Source organism: Balaenoptera physalus (assembly GCF_965194825.1).
Source record: "Balaenoptera physalus genome assembly, chromosome: 14".
Lineage (NCBI taxonomy): Eukaryota > Metazoa > Chordata > Mammalia > Artiodactyla > Balaenopteridae > Balaenoptera > Balaenoptera physalus.
The window spans coordinates 48,474,888-48,499,412 of NC_138893.1; the positions used below are offsets into that span (position 1 = coordinate 48,474,888).

The 24,525-nt window shown below is 42.7% G+C and overlaps 1 protein-coding gene across 1 annotated transcript; it reads right to left on the reverse strand.

The window, feature by feature from the left end:
- Window positions 1–3,947: 3,947 nt before the first annotated feature.
- On the reverse strand, window positions 3,948–16,592 carry INA (internexin neuronal intermediate filament protein alpha). Its single transcript, XM_082425269.1, has 3 exons — window positions 15,470–16,592; window positions 7,421–7,545; window positions 3,948–5,975 (listed from the first exon to the last, which is right to left on the reverse strand). Exons 1-3 carry the CDS (start codon window positions 16,532–16,534, stop codon window positions 5,666–5,668), a joined length of 1,500 nt encoding a protein of 499 aa, XP_082281395.1. The 5' UTR covers window positions 16,535–16,592; the 3' UTR covers window positions 3,948–5,665.
- Window positions 16,593–24,525: the final 7,933 nt, after the last annotated feature.

A 24,525-nucleotide genomic window follows, 5' to 3' on the forward strand; every position in this document is an offset into this window, starting at 1 on the left:
ATAACAATTATAAAAGAGGAAACCGACAGTAACAAAATAATACTGGGGGACTTTATCACCTCACTTAATGGACAGATCATCCAGACAGAAAATTAGTAAGGAAACACAATCTTTAAATGACACAATAGACCAGATAGATTTAATTGATATTTATAGGACATTCCATCCAAAAACAGCAGATTACATGTTCTTCTCAAGTGCGCACGGAACATTCTCCAGGATAGATCACATCTTGGGTCACAAATCAAGCCTCAGTAAATTTAAGAAAATTGAAATCATATCAAGCATCTTTTCTGACCACAATGCTATGAGATTAGAAATGAACTACAGGGAAAAAAACGTAAAAAAGACAAACACATGGAGGCTAAACAATACGTTACTAAATAACCAAGAGATCACTGAAGAAATCAAAGAAGAAATCAAAAAATACCTAGAGACAAATGACAATGAAAACACGACGACCCAAAACCTATGGGATGCAGCAAAAGCAGTTCTAAGAGGGAAGTTTATAGCTATACAAGCCTACCTAAAGAAACAAGAAAAATCTCAAGTAAACAATCTAACCTTACACCTAAAGAAACTAGAGAAAGAAGAACAAACAAAACCCAAAGTTAGCAGAAGGAAAGAAATCATAAAGATCAGAGCAGAAATAAATGAAATAGAAACAAAGAAAACAATAGCAAAGATCAATAAAACTAAAAGCTGGTTCTTTGAGAAGATAAACAAAATTGAGAAGCCATTAGCCAGACTCATCAAGAAAAAGAGGGAGAGGACTCAAATCAATAAAATCAGAAATGAAAAAGGAGAAGCTACAACAGACACCGCAGAAATACAAAGCATCCTAAGAGACTACTACAAGCAACTTTATGCCAATAAAATGGACAACATGGAAGAAATGGACAAATTCTTAGAAAGGTATAACGTTCCAAGACTGAACCAGGAAGAAATAGAAAATATGAACAGACCAATCACAAGTAATGAAATTGAAACTGTGATTAAAAATCTTCCAACAAACAAGAGTCCAGGTCCAGATGGCTTTACAGGTGAATTCTGTCAAACATTTAGAGAAGAGCTAACACCCATCATTCTCAAACTCTTCCAAAAAATTGCAGAGGAAGGAACACTCCCAAACTCATTCTACGAGGCCACCATCACCCTGATACCAAAACGAGACAAAGATACTACAAAAAAAAAGAAAATTACAGACCAATACCACTGATGAATATAGATGCAAAAATCCTCAACAAAATACTAGCAAACAAAATCCAACAACACATTAAAAGGATCATATACCATGATCAAGTGGGATTTATCCCAGGGATGCAAGGATTCTTCAATACATGCAAATCAATCAACGTGATACACCATATTAACAAATTTAAGAATAAAAACCATATGATCATCTCAATAGATGCAGAAAAAGCTTTTGACAAAATTCAACACCCATCTGTGATTAAAAACTCTCCAGCAAGTGGGCATAGAAGGAACCTACCTCAACATAATAAAGGCCATATACAACAAACCCACAGCAAACATCCTTCTCAATGGTGAAAAACTGAAAGCATTTCCTCTAAGATCAGGAACAAGACAAGGATGTCCACTCTTGCCACTCTTATTCAACATAGTTTTGGAAGTCCTAGCCATGGCAATCAGAGAAGAAAAAGAAATAAAAGAAATACAAACTGGAAAAGAAGAAGTAAAACTGTCACTGTTTGCAGATGATATGATACTATACATAGATAATCCTTAAGATGCAACCAGAAAACTAGTAGAGCTCATCAGTGAATTTGGTAAAGTTGCAGGATACAAAATTAATGCACAGAAATCTCTTGCATTCCTATACACTAACAACGAAAGATCAGAAAGAGAAATTAGGGAAACAACCCCATTCACCATTGCAACAAAAAGAATAAAATACCTAGGAAGAAACCTACCTAAGGAGGTCAAAGACCTGTACTCAGAAAACTACAAGACACTGATGAAAGAAATCAAAATGACAGAAACAGATGGAGAGATATACCATGTTCTTGGATTGGAAGAATCAATATTGTGAAAATGACTATACTACCCAAAGCAATCTACCAATTCAATGCAATCCCTATCAAATTACCAATGGCATTTTTTACAAAACTAGAACAAAAAATCTTAAAATTTGTATGGAGACACAAAAGACCCCAAATAGCTAAAGCAATCTTGAGAGGAAAAAACAGAGCTGGAGGAATCAGACTTCCTGACTTCAGACTATACTACAAAGCCACAGTAATCAAGACAATATGGTACTGGCACAAAAACAGAAATATAGATCAATGGAACAGGATAGAAAGCCCAGAGATAAATCCACGCACCTATGGTCAACTAATCTATGACAAAGGAGGCAAGGATGTACAATGGAGAAGACAGTCTCTTCAATAAGTGGTGCTGGGAAAACTGGACAGCTACATGTAAAAGAATGAAATTAGAACACTCCCTAACACCATACACAAAAATAAACTCAAAATGGATTAGAAACCTAAATGTAAGACCAGACACTATAAAACTCTTAGAGGAAAACATAGGAAGAACACTCTTTGACATAAATCACAGCAAGATATTTTTTGGACACACCTCCTAGAGTAATGGAAATAAAAACAAAAATAAATAAATGGGACCTAATGAAACTTAAAAGCTTTTGCACAGCAAAGGAAACTATAAACAAGCTGAAAAGACAACCCTCAGAATGGGAGAAAATATTTGCATATGAATCAACAGACAAAGGATTAATCTCCAAAATACATAAACAGGTCATGCAGCTCAATATTAAAAAAACAAACAACCCGGTCAGAAAATGGGCAGAAAACGTAAATAGACATTTCTCCAAAGAAGACATACAGATGGCAAAGAAGCACATGAAAAGCTGCTCAACATCACTAATTATTATAGAAATGCAAATGAAAACTACAATGAGGTATCACCTCACACCAGTTAGAATGGCATCATCAGCAAATCTACAAACAACAAATGCTGGAGAGGGTGTGGAGAAAAGGGAACCCTCTTGCACTGTTGGTGGGAATGTAAATTGATACAGCCACTATGGAGAACAGTATGGAAGTTGCTTAAAAAACTAAAAATAGAATTACCATATGACCCAGCAATCCCACTACTGGGCATATACCCAGAGAAAACCATAATTCAAAAAGACACATGCACCCCAATGGTCATTGCAGCACTATTTACAATAGTCAGGTCATGGAAGCAACCTAAATGCCCATCAACAGACAAATGTATAAAGAAGATGTGGTACATATATACAGTGGAATATTACTCAGCCATAAAAAGGAATGAAATTAGGTCATTTGTAGAGATGTGGGTGGACTTAAAGACTGTCATACAGAGTGAAGTAAGTCAGAAAGAGAAAAACAAATATTGTATATTAACGCATATATGAGGAATCTAGAAAAATGCTACAGATGAACCGGTTTGCAAGGCAGAAATAGAGACAGAGATGTAGAGAACAAACGTATGGACACCAAGGGGGGAAAGCGGGGGGTGGTGGTGGTGGTGGTGGGATGAATTGGGAGATTGGGATTGACATATATACACTAATATGTATAAAACAGATAACTAATAAGAACCTGCCGTTTAAAAAAATATAAAATTCAAAAAAAATTATTATCCAGGTACAGAATACACTGTCTTTCATCATTTGATTGATTTCTCCACTTCCTGCCAGGAACTGTCCACTTAGTGCATTATGTGTTTCAGACCAGACAGTCTGCAGACTGCCCCAAGGCCTTGGCAGGGAAAAAACAAAAAACAAACAAAAGAACATTAAACGAAACTAATCGTGGATGCAGGAAACAGACAACATATGATTTCTGAATGACTTGGGGGTACACCTGTCTCACTGAACCAAAACAGTGCTTCTCTCAGTTAAAGCAGCAGAAACCACGAAACACAAGTCATGTTGGTGGGATTCATGTGACTTTTAATTCTCATTTTACTAACATTTTACAGTAAGTGTGGGGAGTAAAGATGGGGTGGAGTAAGGGAAAGGAAGAAGAGAAAAGTATTCTTTCAAGTTCCTTGAACGACTGAAGCATGTGCTAGAATAAGAAAGTTCAGTAAAAGCATCATGTCCTTTTCACCACAGAGTTCCTAATGGAGATGTGTGACAGAGATATAGCAAATCTTTAGATCTGGTGGAAGTGACTCCAACAGAGAATTAATTCTGCATCAAACTTGGCACACATGGAAGACTGGGCAATGCAGCTGCTACACAGCTGGGCAGATGAAAACTGGCCTCCCCAGAATCTACTTCCTAGCATGTGAGTAGGAGCATGTGTGCCCCTTCTCTGGCCTGAGTATCTCTTTGTCTCCAGCAGGGAAGGGAGACCCCACTAACCATGCAGCAGTGGGAAAACTGTTTGGGCAAGATTCTTTCAGAAAAGAGAAATATTTCTTTTTTATATTTGCTGGTGGTGTTGATTGACCAGAAGTGACTTCTTTTCCTTTTGGGCAGGAGCATTGTGTCCTGGTGATAACATAATCTATACTTAGCACTCTTAAAAGGCATAAGAGTGAAAACAAGGCCTCCTTAGGACCTAGACTAGTGGGAAGGGGAATATGTGGATTCTGTCTAAGGGTAAAGGCATGAAACAGCTAATTCTCTATCACCACAAATGAACTGCCACGGATAAATGAGACCTTGGCTTTTCCCCTTCATACAAATACTCACCTCTTCTAGCTTATACTACTAAATCTAAGGTCAGCTTAATCACAGTTTGGGATTAACTAGGACTGTGCTTCTAAAGTTAAGGTGAAAAGCTACACTCAATAAAGTATTCCTTTTTCCTAATTAAATGGATTTGAATAAGCTAAAAGCCTAAAATCTAGAGACTTTTTTCAATATTTTATTTGTTGGGGGCAACCCATAAAACTTATCACTGCCATTTCTTTTAAACTATAGCAATAGAAGGACATGAAATGGACAGGGAGAAGTCACTACACAAATCACAGAAATGGTCAGCATGCATCTAATTCTACCTATTGAGCAGAGAGAGCTAAAGGGGGTAAGTTCTTTTGAGAAGAACCGAAATGTATTTCAAAGGGATAAATACTACACTAGCCTTCTTTTTTCTGAATGGAAGAAAAGGATATATGGAATTGAGGGGGGATGGGAGGGAAAGAGTCCATTAAACAAACACCTATCATTTGTGAAACAGTTCTATCAGAGTGGTGTCAGGTGTGGACCGTGGGTTTATCTTTGGCAGTGACCTTATGTTTTAGGTATCTAGAGTGAGATTAAATAGCTGGGTAATGGCTGGGTATGGTGAGTGAATATAGATTTTAATTTCAATTCACAGCAAAATGATGATGATCACAGATTTAGTACCTTAGTTTGTACTTCCTCTGTACCTGAATCATCTATTGCTGTGAAGCCTAAGGTTTAAGTGAGAAAGCTGCATTCTTAGATAACTCCTCTGTGATTGCTCTAGGAATGCTGTTTGCTCCAATCTAAGGTGTGGTTTTCTTATTAGAGAAAGTAAGTATTCAATGCTAAATATGAGACTGAAGCCTTGAAGACATTGTATAGTGGCGACAGGTGTTTTGGATCAGGAATAGGCTGTTTAACAAGTCAAATGCATATTATCCCCTCTTAAGCATTAACTTTTTTTAAGCAACAGAATTATATTTTTTGGCTTGAAATGGTGTTTTCTTCTATATTTGATTTCTCGGTTTTCTTAGCAGATATCACTGTCTCCTCCAATATTTCTTCAAAACTTTCCCCTAACTGGGAGGTTTTCTTCACGGCTACCTTAGAAGCCTCCTCTTCCTCCTCCTCTTTCTTAACAGACAGCCCAGTGGATGAGACTTTGGAGGTGGTAGAACTGAGGATTCTAGGAGGGAGCAGATAACTTGGATTGGGAAGTGGATTCAGGCCTGAAATGCTTAATCCACTGGTGCTAAAACGTGTCTCTTCGCCTTCCAGCAGTTTCCTGTAAATCCAACAGAGAAAAACTCTCAGGAAGTCAACTTGAAACTTTTTTTTTTAAAGAATTTAACCCTCCAGGCTCTATTCATTTTAGAAAGATTAGAAAGATTTCGCAGTTTCTTCGTGAGATTGAGGCCAATAAATAGTGAATTTCAAGGCTCAAAGACCCGGACTTTATCCGGCACGTGCACACACACACTCAAACACACACTCACACACACACAGACACACACTCACAAATCTTCAGCACAAGCTGCGTTTAAAGCACTGTCAAGGGGAAACCTATCCTATTCGCAAATACATTTAAAAAAACCCTACAACTCCCCTTGGTCTCATCACACCCATTTTTGGCACTTAGAGTCTACAAAGCTCTAAGGAGAATTTTACTAATTAACACCTTAAGTGCAACAGGGATAAGAAGGTAAGAAGTCCACAAAGGAATTGCCTAATTCAGCCTGAACTTGAGATTTGTAATTTTTCAACGTGTAGGGGTACAAAGGAAATGGAATCAGCAATAACAGAAACCAGTGAATTAAACTGTTTCAGATACCAAGCTTTTTCCCAGCCTGGCTTAAACAGCATCATAAAAGCATGGCCCCAGTACCTTTTTTCTCATAACTCTAATAATTTTTATCATTTTTTTAAAAATCAGAAACTCAAAACACTATCAACTCCTCTTGGAGCTTTGTTTTGAAGTAGTATACATAGTGTAAGGAAAAATAGAAAAAGTTCTCAGACAGATCTGGGGTTTAGTTTGAGCTCTTCCATTACCAGCACTGTGACTTTGAGCATGTTGCACAGTCTGTGGTTCAAGTTTTCTCATCTGCACAATGGGAATAATATGACTTGATACCTAGATAATTTACATGCAGTATCTAATATAGTACCTGGCACACAGCAGTCATTCAAAAAATAGTAGCTGCTGTTATTTATTTATTTATTTTGAATTTTATTTTATTTTTTTATACAGCAGGTTCTTATTAGTTATCTATTTTATACATATTAGTGTATACATGTCAATCCCAATCTCCCAGTTCATCACACCACCACCACCCCCACCCCGTATCTATTTTTTTTAGAGGTAAATGTTCACTTACATATTGCTTGAGTAGGAATCCAGGGGGATACCTCACCTATTGGGACTTTCTATGTTATATGAACCCCATTTTTAAAGTTAGAGTCTGATAGATTTTATTTCAACCTCTGTGCACTCACTTTATCCCCTTAAATCCTTGCAGAGGTAGGTAGACTACTCCAGGCCTAGTAAGGTGGAGCTGGGATATAACCAAGTCGAGGGACATAAGGGTCAGCTCACCTGGAAGGAGCCTGTGATGCCTTTCCTTAACCCCCCCCTCACCTATCAGAAATCAGAGAGACTAAAACCACTTATTTGGGTAGAGATGCCCCAGGTGATGGGATCTGCTTGGGTGAGCATGCCCTGTGACATACCTGTAAGCTGCTATCTCAATGTCAAGAGCCATTTTGACATTGAGCAAGTCCTGGTATTCCCGAAGGTGGCGGGCCATCTCACTCTTGGTGTTCCTCAGATCATTCTCCAGCTGCCCAATATTATCCTGAAAAGCAACGCATGTCCAACATATTTAGGCCAAACCAGCTGACATTCATGGAGACTGAGACTGAGATTGAGAAAGCAAGGATTCTCAACCCTGCCTACACATTAAGAATCCGGACCTGTCCCCCAGCCCAGATTCTGATTCATTTGTTCTAGGGTGGGGTCCCAGCATCTGCATTTTTTCATAAAGGTCCCCAAGAGATTTGGATACATTTCTACCACGGAGCACACGGTTCTAAACTGAATACCGGGGAAATATTTATTTTTTACTTACTTACCGTCCCTCCCTTGCTTGTTGTATTACTGCTGAATCACTCACTTACATGTACTTTCCAAAACCAAAGGCTCAGGTTAGGAGCTTAGATTCAGAAAATTCCAACTGTGGAGAGCACAGAGGGGATGGCAAGTCTTCTCTGCCTCCATTTGTTTTGATGGTTTCCTGAAAGTCTGCTACTCAATCACTTTACTGAAAGCATTTTACATGACAGATAGGGAGGAAGCATAAACACTCCAAGGGATTTTTTTTTAATCCAAATGGCAGATGGAAATTATAATTTTTTTTAAAATTTATGTATTTATTTATTTTTGGCTGCATTGGGTCTTCGTTGCTGCGCATGAGCTTTCTCTAGTTGCAGTGAGTGGGGGCTACACTTTGTTGTGGTGCACAGACTCTAGGCTTGTGGGCTCAGTAGTTGTGGCTTGCGGGCTCTAGAGCGCAGGCTCAGTAGTTGTAGCGCATGGGCTTAGTTGCTCCACAGCATGTGAGATCTTCCTGGACCAGGGCTCGAACCCGTGTTCCCTGCATTGGCAGGCGGATTCTTAACCACTGTGCCACCAGGGAAGTCCCTATAATATTTTTTAAAAAAGAAACTAAGTTCATATAATACTTTTGCTTTAAGTTCCTCCAGGTGCAAACCCAGGCACAGAAGAAAAATAGCTTTAAATCTGTGATTCTTGAGAAACCAGAGGATCTTTTAAAAACACAGTAGATCCTATTGCTCATCTTCCTAAAACCCTCCAACAGCTTTGGAATTAAGTCCAAACTCCTCAGCATGGCCTATACTTTTCCCCTTGCTCAATGTGTTTTAGCTACCTTGGCCTACTCTTTTGCTCCTTAAACTTACCAAGTTCATTGCTATCCCAGGCCCTTTAGGCTAGCTATTTCCTCTGTGTGGAATGCTCTGTGGTGGGTCTTCACATGACTGACTTCATGTCATACTAGATTCAGTTCAAATGCCCTTTACTAAGACAGGTCTTCCTCAGCATCCAGTTTAAGTATCCTTTCCACACTGATCTAGCACGTGATTTTACCTTAAACCAGGGCAGCTGCTAGCCCATGAAGGAACTTTGTGTAAATTAGAAAAAGGCACCTCCAGTGGGAAGACAAATTAGAAAAAAGCCCCCACTTGAAACTGGCCACTCTGCTTTTTATTTATTTATTTATTATATTTAAAAAATAGATTTATTTATTTATTTTTGGCTGCATTGGGTCTTCATTGCTGTGCACGGGCTTTCTCTAGTTGTGGCAAGCGGGGGCTGCTCTTCGTTGCGGTGGGCGGGCTTCTCATTGCGGTGGCTTCTCTTGTTGTGGAGCGCCGGCTCTAGGCGCGTGGGCTTCAGTAGTTGCACCACGTGGGCTCAGTAGTTGTGGCTCGCGGGCTCTAGAGCACAGGCTCAGTAGTTCTGGCGCACAGGCTTAGTTGTTCCGCGGCATGTGGGATCTTCCCGGACCAGGGACCTAACCCATGTCCCCTGCATTGGCAGGCGGATTCTTAACCACTGCGCCACCAGGGAAGTTCCCACTCTGCTTTTTAGCTCTTATCATTATCTACGTAATTCCTTGTTGTGGGGGGCTGTCCTATGAACGTAGGATTTTTAGCAGCATCCCTGACCTCTATCCACTAGATGCCAGTAGCACGTGCTCTCCCTCCCAGTTGTGATAACCAACAATGTCTCCAGACACTGCTAAACGTTCCCTGGAGGGTGAGTCACTATTAGAGAACTATTGCACCAGGATGTAATTTACATGGAAACCTGGACCCCTTCTGTCTAGTTCACCCCTGGAAGCCCACAGCCTAGCACAATGCACACTGTAGATGCTCAATGAATGACTCTTGAATGAATGAATGATGCTACATAAGCATTTGTTTTCTTATTCTGAGCAAATAATTTATATAATTCAGTTGCAACTCTGTCAACATGAAGAGCACAGTGACTGAGAGTTATTTTTATGAAATAGTGTTGCAGATAAACATATCAGAAACCTCAAGAAAGTAAGTGCTGAGGAACCCTTTGAACTTCCCTTGTGGGGATGTTGAAGCGATGGTGAAAGGCAGGGCTGATACACTGGGGGTGCAAACTTCCAAATCAAGAGAATCTGCAGAAAGAACAAAAATTCATACCACCTACCTGTTCTATAAATATTGACAGGAATACCACAAAGAAACTCAATTAACTGATGGGAACAGAGCAAGGGATGATAAGCAGTGGGGAAAATACATAATACACTGGACAGTGATGAAAATATTCCAAAGTGTGTTAAGAGATCATGAGAGTTTAAAAGGAGTTTTACCAAGAAATTTTACTGGATGGTTGCTATATTTGAGGTTAAACTAGCCTACAAGCAAGTCTGCTAGTGACTCATTAGAGGTAAGAAAATCAATATTATTGTGGTAAGGGGGAAAAGAGTCTAGGGTGAAGGAAAAAGGAGAAAGGGGAGGGAGCATACTCATTATGCAAAGGAGCAAGAGAAATGTTATATGAGGAAAAAAAGAGGATTTCATCAGTATCTTTGGGTTGCATTTCTTGCCCTGCCACAAACATCTAACATACCTCAGTCAGTTTTCTATATTTTAGTTTCTTTGAAACTTCCATGTCTGTATATGGGAAATTACAGTGTTTATTATTTTCTGAGGTGTTCTGAGATCCTCAAGTTAGGATGCCAATTTAATGCACCTCACATTATTATGTGATGAATCCATTATATGTTAAATTAGATAATAGGCATTAGAACAGCATTCGGCACCTAGGAATGCACAATAAATGTTAGTGATTTTTTTAATTGTTAATATCATACCATGTGACTCTCTACCCTTTTAACGATATGGACAAATTAATCACGAGCCCTCCCTACAACCATTTAGATAACTAAGGAAGGCAACGTAAAATAAAATTTTAATATTGGAGAGTTGGAGGCAAACCCCTTAAAGCACCAGATTATTATTTTTTGTTTGTTTTTCACGAAGATGTACATCTCCGTAACAGATTTTTAAAAAATCACAATTTTAAATAAAAACCTTTCTAAAGTGGTTTGTAGCACTCTTACCTAGGACACTAAACATAATGCAACCTTTCTCAGCAACTAAGGATTAAGATAATGATCAATTATTTTTCTATAATTCTGTGATGTGATTTATCTTTTAGGTCAACTAAGATATATCAGACTGTTTATTTCTACCCTAAATGGCCCCTTAGAGCAGTATTTTTTTTAATTTTTAATTTTTTAAAAATTTTTAAAAATTTTATTATTTTTTATATAGCAGGTTCTTATTAGTTATCTATTTTATACATATTAGTGTATATATGTCAATCCCAATCTCCCAATTCATAGAGCAGTGTTTGAGTTAGTGTTTGCTACGTATTGGTTTTCTTTGTCCTGAAAGTTTAACTGATCCGTTTCTACTCATTCTTGGCAATGCCTGACTCCAGTGGTTCCTCTTCTTTACCTTGCTGCAGGTTTGAAATCCAAATAGCAAAGTACTTTAGAATCATGTAAAGTTAACAATAAACAGGCTGGGGGCAGCAGAAGGGCCAACTTCCCAATATGTGATTTAGAGATAGATGTTTTGTCACATCAGCAGGTTAATTAGGTCCTTTTAAAAAAATTATTTTTGTTTCACAGCTGTGTTTTCTGAATAAGAGGTTGTTGGGGACCTGAGTTCCAGATAGATGAAACTTCCTTAAACTTTTCTGTTACACATTTCACATGTCTATTTTATGGACCAGTGTAGACAAAAAGCACGAATCTGCTCCTGTTAGAAGGAACTGTGCTGACTGCTGACCACTGCTCCTCAATGTCCGGTCTCCTCGTTTGCGCTCTCTTCCCCACACCAGGCTGTCTTGCATTGCCCTTCAAAAGCCCTGCCAAAGATGGCCTCCAGCTGGAAATGTGAGCAGAGCGCTGCAGTCTGCTCCCTCCCCCAACCAATCAGCTACTGCTGGATTAGCCTGAGGGAGTGGGAGAGAGGCACTCCCAGCTCCTGCGGGGGTCTCTCCTGGAATGGCTAAACCAAGTGCTGAGCATCTTCCTCAGGGCCGGAAGGAAGGATGCGGGCTGGGAGTAAGAGAGAGAAGTGGCCACGCTAGCATCTGCAGTGGAGCACAGGAACAACAGACAGTGCTGTGGGTTTCATCACTTTGAGGGGCCCTCAGCCAGGTGAGCAGTAGTGAGTGCGGCACTCACTGATTGAAAGAGGCTGTTCAGAATTACTGCTCTGCCTGATAAATGAAGGTGGGGAGAGAGGATTTCTATATATGGTACACTCACAGGTCACTGTGCTGCCTTTTCTCACTCCTGTCTTTGCTTCATCCCGTACTTTTTTTTTCCTACCATACTTTAAAATGTTGCATTATATGTATTTCTATAGGCTGGTTTACACTGGGAAATGTGGTTTAAGTCAATGCACACCCAAATCAGTCTGAGGAATGACGGTGCTTTAATTGAAATTGCATATTCCTGGGCCCCACCTGCAAACTGATGAATCCATATCTTTGGGAGTGGGCCTGAGAATCTTTCTGTTAAGCGCCCAAGTAACCTTGGTGGGTCAATGGGTTTAGGAAACACTAGGTTTTTTTTCTGTAAAAGCTCTATAAGGATGGCCCAGGTGACAATAATACAGTGAGGTAGAGGGGGCAAAAACAGAACAAAAGAAAGCAAAAAGCACATGGAAGAGTTGAAAAAAAAAAAAGAGAGGGACCAAATGAAGCTTTTTTCTTGAATTCTAATTTCAGAAATGGATCTATCAAGCTATAGATTTTTACTCAGCCACTGCCACCCCTAATCTCCAAGGGGCCAGCCCCTTCCTCCTATTTAATTAGGCTGCATTCCAATCTCATACTGGAGAGAGGGCAGACTTGGCTCATCTCCCTGGAGAGCATTAACTAATGGTGTGATCTTGATTGTTCAGCAAGGTCTTTCAAGGAAAGCTTCAGCTTTCCAAGACTGACCATAGTATAGGGCCAGGGCCCCCAGTACCCTGCAAAAATGTCCTTAGACATCTTTGGCAGAGCAAGGACTCCAATGGTGGTGAAGCAGCTATGCAGGAACCAGAATCACCCTGTGTCAGAAATGGAAAGCCTTCAGCTAAAGAGGGTGGCTCTGTTTGGCTTCTGAGGACAACAGCCCCAACTCCTCATAATTTTTCCTGTTACCTGATTCAGGCTCTCTCATACACCACTGTATACTTACGATGTCACCTTGAATCATTCGTCACCCTTTCAAAAGTGTGATAAGCTTTCTTTCCTCAAATAGGCTGTTAGCTCTCAGGAGCAGGGAAAACGTGACTTTAATGGGGCCCTCCTCTGCCACTAAGAGGGTGGCAAACTTGCAAAGGAAGATGAGCCTAGCACTAATCTCTGAAGCAGAAGAAAGAACAGCCTCCATTACTGCAGTGAAAGGGGAGGGGGATGGGGTTAGAGGGCAAGGAAACAATGGCTGAATCTCACTGTGGAGGAGGCTTTTCATCTCAGTCAGCACTGCTAAGACTGTTACAGAGAATAGCCCGAGGACTCCCTTGTGGCTTCAGGACTTCAGGATCCCCAGGTGAAGATGTGAGCCCCACCTCAGCCTTAGGTCCTAAAAGGTAGGTAGGATATATATATACACTCACACACACACATATATACACATATATATACACACACATATATATACATATATACATATATATATATGTATATATGTTGTCTGATCTTCTCTTCCATTCAAAGCAGGTCCACTGAGGCTCTGAGGCTAAAGCTGATGGGGGCAGCACTGCAGAGCTGCAGAAGCTGCAGTTTCTGTTGTTTTTTGTTTTCTGCAGACTACATCTCCATGACCCTACTATTGTCTAACACTGAAAGCCTTTTAAAGCAAACAAAACAAGCCAGACAATACTGTCACTACCTCTCAGAATACAGGGGCTATAATGAGCAAACAGAGGACATGGCAAAGCCCAATTCAGATGGTGGTTGTGGGTAAGTTATCCTTTTTAGAGAAATACTGGGCTAGCCCTCCAGAAGACCACCTAACTCATCCTTTGAAGCTTCTAGAAGAAAACATGAAGTCTCAATTAACTAAATGTGATTAGTTCAGGCCATCTGGGACCTAGGCCACATAGTGAAAAGTTCAAGTTACAGATACTGAAGTGGAATAGAAGTATTTGAATATTACTGTAATTCCAAACACCAAAACAAATGGTCTAAGCAAGCTTCCTTCCTTTATCAAAGGGAGTAATTTATAATGAACAGCAAATACTGCACATCAATAGCTCCAGACTCAACTAGCATTTTGAGGTTTCACTACTTTCTTGATTGTATTTTATTAATGTTCCCAAACCCCATTAATTTTATCAAATGTAAACTTTGATCTTGGCTAGAATGAATTATTGCAAGTTTCCAAATTATTAGCATTCTATCCCATGGAATTTTTATTGCACCTTGAAACTGAACCACACTATTTAGATTCTTTTCTACACTTTTCTCCTGCCTCTGTGTCCTTTGTGGTCATAAGCCCAGAATGTTCTATGTGGTAAAACTGAAGATGCAGTGGCCTTTGTTTGGAGAGAAAAGGAGGAAAGAGCCAATCGATACCTTCACAGGGGCTTAGAGGACAGGCAAAGACGGGAAAAAAAATAAGTGACCTATAACAAAGATGAACCCATCTCTGTGATTTATCACATGCACTTAGGATGGAAAAATGTTAAGGAAATGGGCATTTTCGAGTGGGACTTCACTGTTTCTGAGCAGATTAAGTGGTTTTTGTTAAGTGCTAAGCCATCCATGAAAGTGAAAATTGATGCTGTCCACGAGGTGACCTTTTTGATTGCAGGTAGCCAAGACTGATGTGTTGGTGTTGCAGAAGAGAAAAAAAAAATCAAAGCAGTTAATTGCCTAGAGACTCATAACTGGGACATGAGACAGGAGGGAAATTCTGAGATGGAAAGAACTAGAGATCAGCACCGAGGACAGCGACCGACCGCTCTCATTTGCTAAGGGCTGCAAAGCTTTCTTTAGGAAGAAGTAACATTACTCGGTCGAGGAGGGAACCGTGTATGTGTGTTGGGGGAGGACAGAGCAGAGCGGTTATTACCAGCCCAATCACTCATCTTGTTGGCTCCCAATCTCTACTCCTTTGAGGGCAAAAGTCAAAACAATGGGATAGAACCCTTCCCAGTTTAGTACCTCATTCTTCCCCCAACCCAAGGGCAGAACTATTTCCAGGGCGCACAGAAAGCCTTTCAAAGTCAATCAAACAAGCCAGACAGCGGAAACAGCACCACCAGCCATGGAGAGGCTGTGACCCACCCCCGCTGGGCTCACTCCTACTTTGGGTGGGTGCTGTTCTTCAGGTCGCCAGCGTGTTTATGCCCACTTGCTGACAGGGAGGCATGAGGTAGATATTAAGACTCCGAAGAACAGAAGCTTGAGGGTTTCTTTGTTAGAAGGGCTTGGGCAGGGACGTTAAGTGAGGGGCAGGGAAAGACGGCGTCCAGGCCCCTAAAATTAGCGAGAGAGGCTCCAGGGCTTTTTGTTTGCTAATGCCTCCAGGCGGGGCTCTTTCTATCCCCACCCTTATCCTCCCCTTGGTTTCTAGGGCCTCAACTGTGCGGGAAGTATGCGCGGGAGAGAACAGGACTCCCCTCCCTACGCAGCGTTCCAACCTTTACCTGGTAGCTGGCCACCTCGGCACTGTGCCGCTCCTCCAGCTCCAGGATCTGCCTCTCCAAGGACTCGTTGGCCCCGCGCAGCCCCTCGATCTCGATGGTGCGTGCCTGCAGCTGGCGCCGGTACTCGTGAATCTCCTCGCGGCTGGCCCGGATGGCCTCGGTGCTGCGCGCCGCCTGCTCATTCAGGTTGGCAAACTTGGACTTGTACCACTCCTCAGCTGACTGCAGGTTCTTGGCGGCCAGGGACTCATACTGGGCGCGGATTTCCCTCAGCGCCGAACTCAGGTCTGGTTTAGCCACAGCCACGTCCACCTCGGCCGCGGCCTGCGACGACGCCTGCAGCGTGGCCAGTAGCTCGGCCACCTCCTCGTCGTGCACCTGGCGCACGAAGGCCAGCTCATCCAGCAGCGACTCCACCTTCTTCTCCAGATCCAGGCGGGCCAGCGTGGCGCCGTCCACGTCGCGCTGCTGCGCCTTCAGGGCGCGCTCGGCCCCTTCGCGGCCCCGGCTCTCCTCCTCGCAGCGCGCCCGTAGCCGCTGCACCTCCTCCGCCAGCCCGTCGCGCTCCAGCAGGGCCTGCGAGCGCGCCGAGCTCGCCTCCTCCAGCTGCGCGCGCAGCTCGCGCAGCTCGCGCTGGAAGAGCTCGCCGAGGCGCGACGGCTCGGCGTGGCGCTGCCGCAGCGCGGCCAGCTCGGCCTCGAGCGCGCGGTTCTGCGTCTCCAGCTGGTGCACCTTCTCGATGAACATGGCAAAGCGGTCGTTGAGGCCCTGAAGCTGCTCCTTCTCGTTAGTGCGGATGATCTTGTACTCGTTGGTGCGCGCCGCCGCCTGACTCAGGTCCAGCCCGTCGGACGCCGGAGACCGGCGGTAGGCCAGGCCCAGGCCGAGCGACGAGGCCGAGGAGCAGGCAGCCGAGGAGGCCACATTGCAGCGGGACAGCGACTGCGAGCGGAAGCTACCCGCGCCGCCGGCCCCGGAGAGGCGCGAGGACAGGCGCGAGCCGTCTCCGAACACCTTGCGGTAGGAGGAGGCGGCGCCCAGGTAGTGCTCCGAGCCGAAGCTCATGGTGCCGGGACCAGGACCGGGAGAGCGGCTGCGGCTGGAGCTGACTAGGAGACGAGAGGTGAGCCGGACGGGATGCGGTGGAGCGGTGTGCAGCGGATTTTAAGGCGTGGGGTGGGGGGTGGAGGCCTGGGGCGGCGCGTTGGGGGCGGAGCTCCTGCTCCGGGTCTGGCGGAGAGAGGGAAGGGGGGCATCCAGGAGCGGGGGCGGGGAAGCGCAGTGACTACCGCAGCTGCGCGCGCCATGGACCGAGGGCGCGGGGACAGAGCCATTTGCGTAGGAGCCACCGCCTGTCTGAAGCGTCCGTCCCCGAGAGTTGTCTGGTTTGGTAGTGACTTGTGCGGAAGGGTGCCTAAACGATGGGGGTTTCCCATCCGGAAACCACACGGCTCCACCGCGTCCCTTGCCCCTGTCCTCCTTGCCCCCTTTAATCCACTGGGAGGTTAGTGTTTTCTGGGAGGTATGCTGTACGCTCATCGCCACCCTGGAGCTCCCGAGCGTGAGGCCCTGTTTTTCCAGACAGAGTGTGGACCCTCAGGGCGCGGCTTTGGCCCCTCCCAATGCCCGCTTGGGGTTCCCAGGGGAGAAGTGGGTCTACGTCAGAGAGCATCTCATCAGCTGTTCCTCTGCAGTTCTCCGGAGCGCCCGGGGTTGGGTGGCTGTGCTGAAAGCCTGCGACGCCCAGGAAGAGAGGGGAGGAAGGTAAAGAGAGTGGGCCTGAGTTGCAGAGAGTGGAAAGAAGCGGAGGAAAGAGCTGGGATGGCCACGATGGACAGAGCTGAGGTGCGCCTGCCAATTGTTTAAGCGTGCTCTCCTGTTCACCACAGTCCCCCACCACTCTCCGTTGAATAACGTCCACCTTCTTAATTCATCTACTTTACCTGTCTGGCCCTGTAGGCATTTGAGATTTCAGTCTGTGTAAATGTTCATCTGGTTTAGGGAGGACCCCTTCTTGTGGAGATCTGTCTTTGGACAAAAGAGGTCCCTGCAAACAGATTAAACTCCAAAAGTGGGGAAGAGTGCTGATGACTGAGCTGGCCTCCTTCACTACACAGTGGTGGATTTCCAAGAATGGGATCTGTAAAGATGAAGGCTGGGAGGAGGTCGGGTGGGGTCTTCAAACTTATAATCTCTCAGGATGTGGCTATGGCTTTGAAGAGGGAGGATGAAGAACTTTTTAGTAGATTCCAGAATTCCAAACTGAAGGCCTTTCTTGATCTTGGAATCTCAAGGATGTAGTTCTAGGATAAGTTTTACTTTCATGGAGGAAATATTACCTCAGACAGGCCACTAAAGGAAGGGGGGAATAGAGGCCTATGGGACTTTGGAGCATATTCTTGGCTTTGTGCTTTATGTCATGTAAGATGGTCAGGCCCTGCCACAGCCTGTCTCTGTGGTTCCTCATCAGAGACCAAGACCTGAGCTGGAGGGACTCAATGCTGAGTTCAGTGGGCTCAGAAATTCCTGGTGATGTGAAGGATGGAAGAGTGCTAACATCACAGAATGAATATTCTCTGCCAGCCTTTGTGCCAGGAATTTTGCACAGGTTTACCTCCTTCTGGCCACTTTTCAAGGTAGCCCTTACCCCCATCTTACAGATAAGAAACCAAGGCTTAGCTGCAGCACTCTGCATAAGGTCACTAGCAAGCAAACATACATTCTTTCCTCACTGCATAGTTCTACTTCTTAGAAAAGTGAGACTCTTGAAGTCTTATTAATTTCCATGCAGCCAGAGTAAGGCTAAGTAGGCTTCAGAAAAGTTTTGGCCAATAACAAAGTAGCAGGCTGGTTTGTAATTCAAAGAATCAGAGGTGATGGGTTTGAATTGTGGCTCCTGCCACTTCCTAAGCATGCGGGGATAACAACGCCTACCTCGCCAAGGTCATAAAAAACTGAGTTGATGCATGTGAAGGTGCTTTGTGCAGGTATGAGGGGTTATTGTCATCATTGTCCTCTTTCAAATAGCAGACATTGCTTTGCACCTACCATCAACGGCAAATGAGTTGGGTTTTGTGATGGAACTGTCCACAGTATCCTTGCACAGGCCTCCAGGCTTCCCCTTGGGAGTGAGAATACAGCCCACTCGACTGTGCTACCAGGGACCAACATGAGTGTGGCTAAGTGGAAACAACCACAAATAATTAGAAGATCTTACATCTGGGCTGTTGTTCCGATCTCATTTTAACCATGTTATCAGGACTACCAAAAATCAGCAAAATGTCCTAGTTGGAGTTTCACCTTTCTTTTTCTTTCCATCCTCCAATAGAAGCAGTAATCCAAAGGCAAAACACACATAGAGCAGAAGGTGAGGCAAAAGGCCTGAATAATCCATCAAAGGGGTGGTGGCCCTGGAAAATCTAAAGTGGGCTCATTTTGCAATTTCTGAATAGCTTACCTGAGATTGCATACTGAGATTCCCCAGTGAGACTTGTGTCTCCCTGCCTCCCCTTTCTTGGCATACCACTCCGTAGGCCCAGATGTTTGGCTTTAATCATTTTAGCACAAAGCTGTACTACCAAGGAGTGATCTTGGCTGAGTCTCAAACTACAACTCCTTCCAGCTGGCCAGGTCTCCTGAGGGAGTGCCCTGCCCTATGCAAGGGGTGTGTATTCATCTTCCTGTAATGTCAGACTCAGGCAGACACACTGTTCAGTTATCCCCAGGTTCTCCCTCATGCCACATCCTCTGTGGCCTCTGCATTTGGCAGTGCTCACTACTCTCCTGGGTTTCAAGGACTTAGTCTTTGGCCTCTGCTCTTCCCTCATAAATTCTTTTTTAGGTATGATGCCTCCCAGAGGCAGGGAGCCTTGTGATAAAGTTCTCTCCATAAGAGCTCTAATTTTGCATCACGGTTCTTCCTAGCCATGGGACTCTGAACAAGTTGCTATTATTTGCTGAACCTTAGTCTCTTCATCTGTAAAATTTAAATAAAACCATCCACCTGAGGGGTCTCCAAACCTCACTGCTCATTAGAAGTACCTGGGAACTTAAATTCAGATTCCCAGGCATTACCCCAGACTCATTGAATTTAGGTTTGAGAACCCTTGACCTCTCTCTCATGAGACTACTGTGAGGTTTAAATGAGATTATGTATACAAAGTGGGTATCACAGTGCCTGCCATGTGCATGCTCAAGAAATTCCTTTAAAATTCCTTGGAATTTTTTCCTGTGCCCCCACTTCAGCTATTGAAATCCTGAAGGCTCAAATGCTGCCTCCTCCGTGAAGCCTTCCCTGATATTTCCAATGTGAAGTGATCCTTCCCTCTCATGAACTCTCCTCCTCCTCCCCACAGCCTTTGTAGTACTCACATGACATAATTGCCTCCCATCTTCTGCTGTAATTATTTGTGTGTTTGTCTAAACTGAACTGGAAGCTCCTTGAGCACAACTTCTACATCTATGTATCTCTCTCAGCATCTGTCACAGTATTAAACACATGTGAGGAGAAAAAGATGGTTGAATTTTTTCCTGTACAACCACTTGGGAAAACTCTTTGGCGTGACAAGGGTGCGATCCATAAAAGAAATCAAGAAACTCGACTTCATAAAAATTAAAAAATCTTTTGCTCTGTAAAAGACCCATTTAAGAAGATGAAAAGACAAACCACAGACTGGAAGGAAGTATTTGCAAATCACATATCCAACAAAGGATGTGTATCCATAGTATATAAAGAACTCTAAACATAGCAGTAAGAAAATGAACATTCCAATTAGAAAATGGACAAATGACTTGAGCAGACATTTTACCAAAGGGAATATACAGATGGCAAATAAGCATATGAAAAATATGTTCAACATCACTAGCCTTTGGGGAAATGCAAATTAAAACCACAATGATATATACTTATTAGAGTGGCAGAGAGAAAATACTGACACTGTCGAGTGCCTACAAGGATTCAGAGCATCTGGATCTCTTATCCACTGCTGGTGGGACTGTAAAATAGTACAGCCACTCTGGAGAACACTTCGGCAGTTTCTTATAAAGTTAAAAATACATTTACTGTATGACTCAGCAATCTCACTCCTGAGTATTTAGCCCAGAAAAATGAAAACCTATGTTCACAGAAAAATTTGTATACTAATGTTCACATTAGCTTTCTTTATAATAGACAAAAACAGAAAACCTAAGTGTCCTTCAACAGGTGAATGGATAAACAAACTGTGATACGTCCGTCCAAAGGAATGCTAATCTGTATTAAAAAGAAGCAACTATTGATGAATAATTCTCAACAACTTGGATGAATCACAAGGGCATTATGCTGAGTGAAAAAGTGCTCCATATTATGTGACTCCATTTATGTAACATTCTTGAAATGAAAAAACTGTAGTGATTGAAAACAGATCAATGGTTGATGGATTAGGGTTGCGGGGAAGATACGACTATAAAGGGGTAACATGAAGGTTGTTTTATTCTGTAACTTTGAGTTCTGTTACTCAAATTTATACACGTGATAAAAATTCATAGAATGAAAGAGGAGAGAGAGAGGGAGGAACCTAGTGAAATCCAAATAAAGTCTGTAGTTGAATTAATTTGTTGTGTCAGTGTCATTTTCTTGGTTTTGATAATGTACTAAGGTTATGTAAGATATTATCATGAAGAGTGAGCTGGATGCATGGTACCTGGGAACTTTCTGTACTATTTTTGCAACCTCTTGTAGGTCTTAAACTATTTCAAAGTAAGAAATAGTTCTTTGAAAATTATATACATATCAAAAATAGGCAAATGTTCTTTGGAGGTATATGCTGAAGTATTTAGGTTTGCAATGTCATGATTTATATAACATACTCTCAGATGGTTTGGCAAAAATAGTACACACACACAGATGCAGGGGAGATAAAGCAAATGTGGCAAAAAGTTAACAGTTGGTGAATGCAGATGTTTATTGTATTAGTCTTGCAACTTTTCTATAGGTTTGGAAATTTCAAAATAAAAAGTTATGAAAATTGATTAATATATAGGTAGATAGGTAGAAAGATAAAGTAAGCAAAAAAGAATGTATTATCCAGAACCTTCAATCTAATGCTGTACCAGCTTTGTCTAATTACAGAGTGCTCTCCCCAATCCCCTCCTGCCCAACAATAGGAAAATCCTGCTTGTTCTGGAGTAACAACAACAACAAAAAGGTCAGAATTTACACTGTGTTGGGAGTATTTTAAGTGCTATACTGAATCCTTGGTGTTACCATAGCCAATTAACAAATATTTACTGAACCCTAGCTATGTGCCAGCTGCTGGAATTATAGCAATGAATATAGCTAGAAGTGATAAAAAGTGTCCTTTTCTCAGATTAATTTTTTTTAGTAAATATAGAATCATACGCATTTTATATATGTTCTACAACTTTCATTTCTTACTTCATAAATTGTAGCCATTTACCCACATCAGTTATGTAGATCTATTTACTTCATTTTACAATTCAGTGTGGTGTGCAGTTATATGGATGTGCCATAAGTTGTTTAATCAATCTCGTGTTGGACTCCTAATATTGTTTTTAATTTTTCCACTATTAAAAACACCATAATTTTTTTAAAAGAAAGAAAAATACATGACCTGAAAGAAAAAGAAAATATATTACCTGAGTGAAATCCAGCCTCCGTGTCTACTTTGCCTTAAACAGTCAACCAACCAACATTTATTGAACACCTACTGTGTGTCCAGTTAAATGTTTTTGCTGCTTGTGTCTGTTTGTGTAGGAGAAGACATGCGATGTGGTCACTACCTCTAAGGAGTGAAGTTGAAGAGTTATGGCTAATTTGAGGTCCTAACTTACGGACTACAATAAGGGAGGACGTATTTGACTGCAGACCATGTGTGTTAAGTACTTAGAGGGAAGCCCACCCCTTTTCTGTGTCTGGTTTTCTACTAGTAATATTTGTTCAGCCGAGTTTCTTCAGCCCCATGAAAAGATGCTTGCGTGAGCATGTCATTAAGGCAGGTGGGGAGGATTATGCCCCAAACTTTCTGGAGAAGCGGGAAATTTTTTTTAACAAAGACACGTGAAAGAGCATGAATGACATCAAGCTAAGTCATACACTTATTTGTCCTCTGTCCATAAAAATTAAACTGTTTCTATCTACAAGAAAAGGCAAAAGAGCTCTGAGTTCTTTAGTTTGGCTCAGTTGATGGTGACACATCAATCTATGTGGTTGTAGTTTTGCTTACAAATTGGTGTTTACACAGTTTTGCTTTGCATTGTTTGATGCACAGCCTTTTGTCCCCTTGCACTTGTTCCAGATTTTTTCTTAGAGGTTTCTTGGTGACCATTCTAATTTAAAAATAAAATAAAAACAAAAGTTTCTATGTTTTGGCCTTAGCAGTCTCTCCATGCTTAAGCTGATCCAGAAGGCTCTGTGTGTTTGAGTACTTCTCTCTCTCTTCCTTTCCCCCTTCCCAGAATTAGCTCTTTGTTTACCTCTTCTAAATCCGAGTTCAGGCTGAACCAGAGTTGCCAGAGCCCCAGGGTTAGGAGAAACAGGGAGGCTTGCCCGCTCAGTTGCACTTCAGGACCTAGGACAGCTCTTCAGCCTTCCTGGTGTGGGCACCTACTTTTTTAGACCTCACAGAACATCAGGATGGAATCAAGTTGGAGAAGCCATTTGGTCCACCCCCCCCCCCCCCCACCCCCGCCTTTTGATGATGCCTAGAGAAAGGATCCCACTCAGCAAATGTTTCAGGATTATTAACTGCCTGGCTGTGGGAGATACAAAGGGCTTGGAGGGCTCCCACACCCCTGGCATTTCCTGTACCTACATGTCTGCTGATGCCTAAAAAAATCCTTCAGTTCAACTCAGCAAACTTATGTGGATCAAGCTTTTTCCTCCCTGGAAAGAGGTATGGCCTAAATACAGATATGCTGTGGGAAGGGGAACAAAGGGACTCCAGTTTGAATGAGAAACTAATCCCTCCTGAGGGCTTGTCTCGAAGGGTACTAAAGGAAGAGAGAGCACAGAGCATTGGGAGCCCAAAAGGGGCTGGAGAGGAAATAAAGGCAGGAGGAAGTAAAGAAGAGGGGCATTCAGAGAAGTCTGGGCAGATGTGGTGAGCTTCACACTGTTGGCCCCAAGTGTACCCTGAACACACAGTCCAAGGAGAAGCCTCACGCTTTCTTAAGAAGAATACAGAGGGCTGTTGTCTCCTCTTCCAAATACACATAGCAAAAGTCACCAGACTCCTTTTCAAAAGACATTTATGTAATGATTTAATGCATTTTTGTCTTCATTGTTCCTCACAATAAACTTAGAAAGGGTTTGTTTTGGGTTTTTAAAATTTTGTATTTATTTATTTTTGGCTGTGTTGGGTCTTCGTTGCTGCATGTGGGCTTTCCCTAGTTGCGGCGACCAGGGGCTACTCCTCGGTGTGGTGTGTGGGCTTTATTTGCGGTGGCTTCTCTTGTTGCGGAGCACGGGCTCTAGGCACACGGGCTTCAGTAGTTGTGGCTCGTGGCCTCAAGAGCGCAGGCTCAGTAGTTGTGGCACACGGACTTAGTTGCTCCGCGGCATGTGGGATCTTCCTGGACTAGGGATCGAACCTGTGTCCCCTGCATTGGCAGGCAGATTCTTATCTACTGTGCCACCAGGGAAACCCTAGAAAGGGTTTTATTATTTGCATTTTTCAAATGAATAAACTGAGACCCTGAGAGGTTGGGTAACTTGCCCAAAGTGACACAGCTGGAAAATGCAGAGCTGGGTCTTGAACTCAGTTTCTCTGACTCCAAGCTGGTGTTCTTTCCATCACACTGCATCTCTAACAGGGTCTTTGTGTGCATGTGGTAAAATATATATAACATGAATTTTACTGTTTTACATGAATTCTACTGTTTTAGCCATTTTAAAGTGTACAATTCAGTGGCATTAATTACATTCACAATGTTGTGTAATTATCACAACTATCTATTTCTAAAACTTTTTCATCACTCCAAACAGAAACTCTGTAACCATTAAATAACAACTCCCCCTGCCACCTCCCAGACTCCAGCCTCTGGTAACTTCTATGTTT

Bases quoted from the DNA above. Each gene is read 5' to 3' on its own strand.
- INA (XM_082425269.1), bottom strand. From the start codon at position 16,534: ATGAGCTTCGGCTCGGAGCACTACCTGGGCGCCGCCTCCTCCTACCGC. The intron at 7,546-15,469 runs GTAAAGGTTGGA...GTTGCTTTTCAG, and splicing joins CCGAGGTGGCCAGCTACCAG to GATAATATTGGGCAGCTGGA. The intron at 5,976-7,420 runs GTATGTCACAGG...TTGGATTTACAG, and splicing joins ATTGAGATAGCAGCTTACAG to GAAACTGCTGGAAGGCGAAG.